This window comes from Poecilia formosa, unplaced genomic scaffold (genome assembly GCF_000485575.1).
Source record: "Poecilia formosa unplaced genomic scaffold, Poecilia_formosa-5.1.2 Scaffold19, whole genome shotgun sequence".
Taxonomy (NCBI): Eukaryota; Metazoa; Chordata; class Actinopteri; order Cyprinodontiformes; family Poeciliidae; genus Poecilia; species Poecilia formosa.
In genome coordinates, this window is record NW_006799958.1 from 1,704,525 (window position 1) to 1,714,734 (window position 10,210).

At 38.4% G+C, this 10,210-nt stretch overlaps 1 protein-coding gene across 2 annotated transcripts in view; it reads right to left on the minus strand.

Annotated features, from left to right (window-relative positions):
- The window catches only part of shox (shox homeobox), a 10,149-nt gene extending 5,368 nt beyond the window's left edge, over positions 1–4,781 (minus strand). Inside the window, exons 1-2 of one of the 2 annotated variants that reach the window (XM_007547195.2) lie at positions 4,238–4,781; positions 2,337–2,545 (exon numbers count right to left, since the gene is read on the minus strand). In XM_007547195.2, the coding sequence (XP_007547257.1) occupies positions 2,337–2,545; positions 4,238–4,484 (456 nt within the window). In that variant the 5' untranslated portion in view covers positions 4,485–4,781. The remainder of the gene's footprint in view (positions 1–2,336; positions 2,546–4,237) is intronic. The other variant, XM_007547196.2, reaches the window with a different exon arrangement.
- Between the last annotated feature and the right edge of the window lie 5,429 nt (positions 4,782–10,210).

Sequence of the window (10,210 nt, forward strand, 5' to 3'; positions counted from 1 at the left end):
ATATTATAATCTAGACTGTGCTGTGTGAGAGAGGGAGGGAGTGTGTGTGCGTGTGTGTGCGTGCGTGCGTGTGTGTGTGTATGTGTGTGTGATCAGCTCTTCAGCGGTACAGACGTGTTTATCAGTATCCCAGGTGATTTTTGCATCCACGCAGCAGCCTTCCTTCAGATAAATCAAGGCTAATATTAAGACGGGCCTCGGATCAATTCCAATTACGCGCCAGTATGTTAAGCAAAGTGAACTACACTGGTTCAGACAGTTATTTCTTCATTAAGGGCCACTCAATGATGCGCTTCACAAATACCCTAATCTCATTTCCCTTTTGATTTTTTATTAGAGACAGTGAATAATGACATTTAATTTAGCGGCGCGCCAGAAAACCCAGAGATATTAGTCGTAACCGAATTACTGCCTGCTCCTCACCAAGCTCTCATAACTTTCAATTAGATTCATTGACAGCTGCTCGGAGCGCAGGTTCACAGCCGATACAACGACCCTTGCTGCACCACACTGTAGAAAAACATGTCAGAGTGCACTAAAAAAAAATAAAAAATAAAAACAGAGCAAGAACAGAAAAGGGGGCTTTCTGAGACTTTTCCAGGGCGAACTGGGTGCGATTACAATCCACCTGATACGAAGTGAAGAAGAAGAAGAAAGAAAAAAAAAACACTAAGACTGCTGTGACTTTGCAAACCGCATGCACGCCGTAAATTATTATAATGAACACACTGTATTAGCTGGGACGGCAGTTTCACCCCCGCATCGCGCTGTCAACTGCGGTCCGACAGTGTTCAGCTCCAGAAGTGGCGCAGTCGCCGCGCTCATAAAGCTCTGTGATGGGGCTTATTCATCCGATTAGATAGATTTGAACAGCAGCAGAGTTGCTTCCACAATCGAGTTATTTCTAATCTGTTTTTATGGGGACACTACATCAAAGCCGGTGGCAGATATTGCAAAGAAAATGAGGAGGGATACGAGTTGACATAAGAGCGCGTCCCTTGAAGCGGGCATTCAGGCTCTTCATTCATTTTAATCATTGTTGGGGAGGTTTTTCTTTTTTTTTTTCTATTATTATTTTTCTCCATTCCCTCCAACACTCTGCAGGCCTACCGCTGTGAGTTCAGTAGAGCTTCTCACTTCCTGGGTCATTCATAGCAAATCACGCTGCTTTGATATGACAGACTGCAACCAATGAACCACCTACAAGGATAAATTATGGTTTCTAGTTATTGTAGCCCATCACAGAGGACACAAGCTTGAAGAAAATGCACGTCTAAATATTTCCAAATTGTTAAATTTTCTGCCTGTGGGGAAATTTATCCTAAGGGTTGCATGAAGTTTCATAACTGACAGAGATGGTGTAATTATTTTTGTTGTTGTTGTCACTTGTTCTGACATTAGTTTATAACAATTAATTGGAATAGACGTGTGAGCAATAAACAGCTCTTTATTAGATAACATGGGAATGTCTTAAAAAACATGCAGATAGTCACTGCTTTTATTTATTTATTTTTACATTTTACATCTAATGGTCGCATCTTCTTTAAAAAAATTAAACAAAATAAAACGAAAAAAACAACAACAAGTACTTATGTCGAATTTACTTTAAAAAGACGTCGACGTTACCTTCCATGTCAGTGACGTGAATGGGGGGTTAAAAAATGAACAGCACGTCGACATGAAGATGTCTACATTTTTCTGAAATTAGCTTAGCTTCAATCCCTTGTTATTTAGGCTAAATTTGAACCGAACACAAAGGCTAAAAAGCTAACATTTTCAAAGCTAACTAAGGAGACGAAGAAGTAGAACATGTTAACACGAAGTAGTCATAACGTCTTTCAAGCGCCTCAAGAGTGCTGTTTTGGAGTTTATTTTTTAATTTCTAATTTATTATTATTATTATTATTATTATTATTCATGCCAATATTGTTATTAATTTGAGTCATTTTAAAGTTTAAAAACACGAATAGCCCAAACATTTTTTGTTTAAAAAAAAAAAACTTGTGTTCAGACAAAATTATAAAGGAAAAAATAAATTGAAACATTCATTTTCAAACATATTGCTACATTTCCACCCCACGTTTTATTGGCAAATGAATTCAAAACCTGACTTCAGGTTTTGCTTTTAAAGTGAACTCTATGCATTCCTATGTGGCATTTGTACGACTCTCATTAAAGTGCACACAGATTTCCATGGCACAATTATCAAGAGCTTGTAGCAATGGTTGCCATAATATTGAGTTCCACTACAGTGGAAATCGTCTCCCCACCCCTTTTTTTTTGTCACATGCATGAGGATTTTTTAAAAAATAAAATAAACTGTGGTTACTCCTCACCTGCACTCTGGCCTCAGACAGTCCCAGTCTCTGGCTCAGCTCCTCTCTCATGAACGCGTCCGGGTAGTGCGTCTCGTCGAAGAGCCGCTCCAGCTCGTTGAGCTGCTCCAGGGTAAAGTTAGTGCGACTCCGCCGCTGCTTCAGTTTGCCCTGCGCGTCCTCGTCCTCGGACTTTACGTCGTCCTTCTTCTCTTTGCACTCATATATCCCTGTCGGGAAAGATGCGGCGGGTCGGAGAAAGGAGAACAACTGAGTGGGTTTTATCACAAAACACACACACGCACTCGTTTGCATTAAAACCCACATAGGCTTTCCCCAAAATTGGGTGCCACATCCCAGCCAAAAACAATGGGGGCCATCAGGCCTTATGGGCCTGATAGTTTGACACACACACACACACACACAAAACAAAAACAAAAACAAAAACACGAACCAGCCTGATCCTTGAGGGATGTGGCTGCATTTCCAGCCTCCATTAGGCAGTGTGTGTAATGTCAGCGACATGTAAATCAGTCACATGGCCATGTAAGTGTCGTAAGAGAGCGAGTTAAACAAGAGAGATACATTAAGACCACAGAGAGAGGACTAAATACTCACCTCTGTAAAATCAGATTTCTTTAATATTTGAAACAAACAAAAAAAAGTAATTCTGACATTCACGCCACCACCCTGAAAAGCTGCCTCAGTTTATTCTTTCTTTTTTCACAGTGAAGTCACTGCTTCTACTATTAATAGTAGCACAGATGTCAGCTGTTTGAATAACTGATCTGCTCAGTGGCAGCTTTTTTTTTTCTTTTTTTTTTTTTTGCAGGTTGTAGTTCCCTGACGTGGAACTGTTCCGTCCTCAGACTGAAGCCTAATTTAATTGGTTTACATAAAGCTTCATTAAGTGAAATCCCCCTTCCTTCATCTCTGTTGGCAACGAGGTGCAGAGTAACAGAGGAGAGAAGCTAATCCTTTAAAAAAAAAAAGTAAAAACTGCCAACTAAATGTTTAGAACCAATGCACACTCACTGTCTTAGCTGCTGATTTCCAGAAGGCCTGTAAAGCTGCTACAGACATTTTAACATGTGCAGCCGCTTTTAATTATTATTATTTCTAAATGTCGAAGAAGAAATCTTACTTTACGATTAATGACAAACTACCTACGTGATTTAGCTGGGAGCTGCAGAAAAATGAATGAAAAGCGTTCAAGAGCGCGGATGGATGCAGACAATAAAATTAGGACGTGAAGTCAACACCGTAATAAAATTACAACTGAAGTTTTTAAATTGCACTCATATAAATTGTGACCGAGATTATTGATACTGCATGTAAATATCAATAATTCAGTACAGAAAAAAAATAAACATATCGTATATTATTGCAAAAAAAAGCAGTTTCTCCATTATTATTATTATTATTATTATTATTATTGTTGTTGTTGTTGTTGTTGTTACTAAAGACTCAATTTTGAAATCGTAATTTATACGATTTCAAAATTGAAATCGTATAAATGCTACTTCAGCCGCATTATAGAACAGCTTACAAAGACGACTCGAGTCATAAATTCTTCTTCTTTTAATAAAAATTATGTCTGGAAACATGAAATAGTTAAAGCGCTGCTCAAACGAAGGGCCCGCCTCCTGCTATGTGCAATAATCTCCGAATATGGTTTTAACTTTCCTTCAACTAAACTCGTTCAAATCCACATTTAAATTCGTGGGGGGTTTTTTACGTCTTGTTTTGTGATTGTTAATCCTTCCGATGCAAAAACAGCGGATGTCGAGATATTTTTCGCCGACACAACACGGCTTCTTTCGCCCTTTCTTCTTCTTCTTCTTCTTCTTGTTCTTCGTTTTTTTTTTTTTGTTTTTTTTTGTAAAGAAAAAACAAACTAAGATTTTAAAAAAAAGGCTCACCCTCAGTCGCCCTGGAAACATTAAAGTCCTTCAGTTTCTCCTTCTCCAGCTCCACGTGGTCCTTGTAGAGGTGCACGGGGCAGTGGTTGGTGTCCGTAATGTCCTGCAGGTTTGTCTCCGGGCTGCCCAGCTCCCGCGCCCGCGTCAAGCCGCTCTCCAAAACTTCCCTGTACGTGATGCTCTCTTTGCTGCTCTCCTTGCTCTTCTGATCGAAAGACTTCGACACGAATGCCGTAAGTTCTTCCATGGTCGCTCGCCTCTCTGTCGCTCAGTAGTGGTCCTGTTTTGTTTTTGTTGCTTTTTCTTTCTTTTTTTTCTGTCTTGTCTTTTAGAGAGTGAAAAAAAAATCCACCGTGTAATCGCTCGGTGTTGTTCTTCTTTGCACAGCCGCTGCCGCTGCTGCTGCTGCCGCTGCTGCTGCTACTGACGGCTCTGCGCTCTTTTTCTGCGGAGGCTGACAGCGGCGACAGGGATAGAAAGGGTGGAGAGGAGGTGAGATCACTCCTGCTGTTGTGGCTGTGTATTTGAGAGCTACACTATTTATACACGGCCACCTCAGCCCAGCCTCCCCCCACCACCACCCACACCACCACCCACACCCACTCTTTCCCTCCGATCTGTGTCTTGGGCAATTACAGGCCGCCTCTACTTTGCAGAATTCAACTTTCAGCAGCTTTTTCTTTTTTTTTCTCCTTTTTTCTTTTCTTTTTTTTTACCCCCTTCCTTCCTCCTTCTCCTTCTTCTTCTCTCACAAATCAATGACTGATGGAGGCGGTTAATTGAATTACGGGGTCATTAAAATGCTCACGGTGCCTCACTCCTGCAGGAGGCTGCGTTATGGCTGCTACGTCTAATTAATTCAGAGAAAATGTAATCAAGGTGATTGGGAGATACAAACGCAGCGGATTGTTGAGTTGCCGCTTCGTTTCCTTGAGCTGATCAATTATTTTTGCTACAAAAGCCACCCGAAATTCCTCCAATCGGCTGACGGGATTTTGTGAAAGCGAAGACAAGAACAAAAAAAAAAAAAGAAAGAAAGAAAAATACATCAATGGAAAATGAAATATCTCAATGTTTATGGGAATGTAAACACTGTGCAACAAAAGAAAATGCACTGGCTCCTTTAAAGATGTCAACAGATGTCAAACATTTCCTACCAGGGTAATACTTATAATAATAATAAAATAAATTAAAAATAATAGTAATGCTAATAAAAATATACAAAATATATTTTTATTTCAAGGAAATAAATCATGTGAATGTAATTGTTATTGTTAGGCTGTTACAAATTTAAACCTTTTTTTCTTCTTCTTCTTTTAGCATTTTCCTATAATCCTTCGCGTTACAAATGTGAGATAAAAATCAATAAATACCAGCAGTGAAAAAAAAAGTCTCTCTCTTTTTTTACAGGATTTTCATGGGGAATGAGCGCGAGCCCCGTAATGGCCTTAACGCTATCTGCGTTGTTCATCAGTCCAGCCCGCAAAGAGGCACAAAAGGCCGGGAGAGGAGCGCGCTCCCCTGGGTCTGTCGCCCTGAGCGGCCCGCCGCGGTGAAACCCTCATATCTCAGCTCTCTAATGACTCGGTGTGATGTCTCTCCATTTATCAGCGAGCCCCGCTTGCACTTCAATGCGGGGCTGACGCACAAGACGAACTCTCTCTCTCTCTCTCTCTCTCTCTCTCCCTCTCTCTGTCTCTCTCTCTCTCTCCCCTGTGCCATGAACTGCGCCTTTTGTCGTTAATAGACCTAAATCCTCTTTAAGACGCAAATCTGCGCTCCCCCGGTCGTGTGCCGCGACATCGTTCCCTACAATAGAAGTGGCGCTCACAGGAGGCGTTTGAACTGAAATAATCCACGAATAGGGATTAAAAAAGTGGAGACAAAAAAAAATTGCAACATGATGTAAAAGAAATGAAGCGACTCTTTGTTTTTCTTTGTTCTTTAGTGATTGTATATTGCTTTGCAGACAAACTTAATTGCGCGCCAGAGTCTCCGTCAATTTCTCCAAACGAGGTACACTTTATTTTTCTGCTCTTCTAATAGTTTTCAAAAGTGCACTGATAAAACAAACAGTTAAAAATTAACCAGTGAATCTGGTGTAATAATTTACAAAGGGCAGACAGGTTCAGATGAGGAACCTTTACACAAAGTAAAACACTTTAAACAAATTATTTTGTATAGTGCTTTCTTTACTCATGTACTAAACTAAAATCAATAAACATCTAAGATTTTCCACTGTTATTTCAGAAATATGAGGTGCATACATGTATCAACTTTGTGGTACATTTGAGGCATATATGCCTCAATAAACATCTAAGATTTTCCATATATGCCTCAAATAGTGATATTCAGGAAGGTCAGTGGTACAAAGTGCATTTTTAAAATTGGTTATCTTTATTTTAATCCTGTATTTTGAACATTAGTTATTACATTAGTGAGCAAATTTAGTTAAATCAGGAATAAAAAAAATAAAAAAAGATAACACTGTACACAGAAAGTATAAAAACAGACATTTTCAGTACAAAATGTAGATATTAACGCATTTTTTTCAGTGGAATTTTATCATGTGTATAGTTGGTACATTGTTTTAATTGTACCCAGTTCACTTCTCAAATTTGACAAGATTTGACAGTGACACTGCACTATGAGTTGTTCTTACATCAACATTTCCAAACTCAGAAGATGCTAATCAGCAAAAATCACGTATTTTGTTTGCAGAAGGAACAATGCAAATTTAACAGCTGAAAGGCGGACAGACATTTTTTTTTTGTCAAATTCCAACAATGTTTATAAACCTAATATTCAACTTCATTTGTTCAATTCTATCAATCTATTAAGGTCATGTGAATATTAAACAAAAATAAGAGCTGTTGTCATGAAGCATGAGACGTGTTGAAATATATTCTAACAAGGTCAAATAAAAAATGTTCCAGTTACAGCTAAAAATGTGATTTTCAGCAATTTAATCTACCTCAGGCTTAAGAGGGTTTAGCTAGTTAGCAAGTTTGACTAGAACAATAGCGCTACCGCTAAACTAGCTTAGCTTGGATACCAACACAATTCTTGCTCCAACACAGAAAAGTTTTCTTTTGTCCCAGAATGTTTGCTACGGGAAACATTCATTCATTCATTCATTCATTCATTCATTCATTCATTCATTCATTCATACTACCCAACACAAACGAGAATTTATGTTAAATCCTAGTAAATATATTTAGGAAGGATTTTTTTAAATTTTATTTTAACAAAGTAGCTAATTTTAGATTGTAGCCATTATTTCACAATACACATGCAAACTAATGTATCTGACTAAAATGTGATCAATTTAACTGTTATGCTGAAAATGAGTTTTTACAGTGCAGTCATGAAAGAAGCAATACCATCAGTGTAAAAAAAATGTGCATACATTGTTTGGTTAGATTTGAATAAATATTTCTGAGCAGAAGTTAAGAATGTATCAACTAAAAGAAACTTTGCTTGATTAATTTGAAAAAACCACAAGAGGATTAAGAAACTCGGCTAGTTTGATGTTAGTATTAGCTGTCCTGCCAAACTAGCTAGCACTGGATAAAAACTTCAATTCTTGCCCCAACACAGAAATATATTTTTTTTCTTTCTTATAACAGCCCTTATCAATTACTGAAAGTTGAAATATTTATTCATTACCCACGTAAAAATCCTCAGTGTTACACATGATGAACGAGAACAGCCAGCAGTTGCCCGAACCAAAATTCAAGCTCCTAATTATAATATTCTGTTATAATGTGGCATCAAACTGACACGGTTTATGTATTTGGTGTTTCACTGTTATTGAATATTGCATTACAAAATAATATGCTGGATTAAATTCAAGTGAATTTTTTTAAATTAAATACCCCCAAAAGATTCCTTTTTGTAGTGTATTTATTCGTCATTTCAGCAGCGCACTCAACAGCAAACGTATATCTAAGGTTCCTTACTGCAACCAAGCCTTGCAGAATAACAAAATAAAACATGTTGCCAGAAGGCCTGCAGCCTGTTTAATATGAACGATGAACACAGCGTCCAATTAAAAGGAGACAAGGCACAGCACCACGCAGCCACTTTTTCACCAATACTAGTCTTGTGTTTTTTGTTTTGTTTTTTTTGTTGGATTTTTTTTGCTTTTTACAATACTTTTTGCTCCTTATACAAGTGCTGTAGTAAACAGCTTCCTCAGCTTCTCTAAATATTTATCGCGTATACAAACCGTCTCTCACAGTCATGAGGGATTTGTTGTCCAATAAGGAGCAGCCTGGAGGAATATCACAAGAAATCCGAGAGGGATGCTCCTTACGTACCAGCAGCGCTGTCGCTACAGTTTAGTCGCCCCCCTCCCTTCCTCATCCTCCTCCCTCCTTCTCCACACCCACCCCTCCAAAAAAAAAAAAAAAAACAACTCTTAAAGGGCCAGATTTCAGATTTCACCTCACCGTCCATTCCGCTCTTATTCCAACGCCCCGCCCTTTCTGCGTCATGAGCCTGCGTGTGGTGTTTGATTAAATTACTCATTAACTTTTTATTGGGAAAGTATTATTATTATTATTATTATTATTATTATTATTATTATTATTATTAAAGACAAAAAAACTGATTCTAAAAAAATAAATGTGAGCATTTATCTAAATAATGCTAATCTTTCCTAAGTTAATTTCTGTTTTATTTAACTTGCATATTGAAATAATCTCATTCGTAACCTGCAGGTTGCTTTGTTCTTCCTCTCCAAAACGTGTGACAAGCACCTTGTTACTCCTTTTCGATAATTCATAATTAAAGAGTCCTGATGAGTCTCATTTCTTCACTCTTGTTGGAGCTTATCAAGATGTCAGCAGTCTGAAATGAGTCTGTGCTGGAGGAGGGAAGAGAAGAGGAGGGGAAAAGGTGAAAAAAAAAAGGAATCGCAGATTATATGCAGTGTATCCCTCCCCAGCTGATCATACATAAGATTTACACATCTGGGCAAGGGTTGTAATATTGTAACGGCCAGACTTCAGAGCTGTGGGGAGCCGTTTGGATCCCTAAAGTCTGTGAGAATTCACATTGAGAAGAGAGAACATGCAGAGGGTCGGGGTCACCCCGTTTTGGGGGAGCGGATGGAGGCACAAGTCCCCACTGAGGCGGAGGTCACAGCGTTGACCTGTTCACCTTGCAGGATTATAATCCCTCGTCTGTAAAGAGATAAATTACCCTAAACGTAGATCTTGAATTTTTGGAGCGATGCAGAGAATTATCTCACGTGTGAGTGGGAGACATTTTGCAAATCCTTCAGTTGAAATAATAATTAACAAAAAAACTAAATAAATCTGCTCAGTGTATTGTCTTCCTAATTATATTCTTAAGAATTAACTTAAAGTCAAAGAGATTGAAAAACGGGTTTTTCAAAAACAAAAATAATAATCTCTTTGAACCACAGTTGAATAAATCCTTAACAGGAGACAGATGTGATAGTCCAAATGTTACAGTTGGCCCCGAGAAAGGAAGAAAAAGAGAAAGAAAGAAAGAAAGAAAGAAAGAAAGAAAGAAAGAAAGAAAGAGAAAAAAGGGGCTTTAAAAAAAAAGGTAACTTTAAAAAAGAAAATGCTGCACAGCGAGATTCTAATTCAATTTCCACACACATGAAAGTCTTTTCTTAGAGCTGCGCTTACCTCCAAATATCATCAACTTTTTTTTTTCTTTAGGGACACGCAAATACCAAAATGAGTAGAAAAAAAAAAGTAATAAAGTGGTTTACTTAAATTTGATTCAGCGTTGCTGTACAGATGTGGACCTGAGAGGAGGAAGAAAATTGGATTCTTCCCCTGGTAAGAAAAAACTCAACCCTCTCCCACGAGGATGGAGGATATTTGAACGTACCGTTGTGTTAATGATGGTGATTGTGTGTGTGTGTGTGTGTGTGTGTGTGTGTGTGTGTGTGTGTGTGTGTGTGTGTGTGTGTGTGTGTGTGTGTGTGTG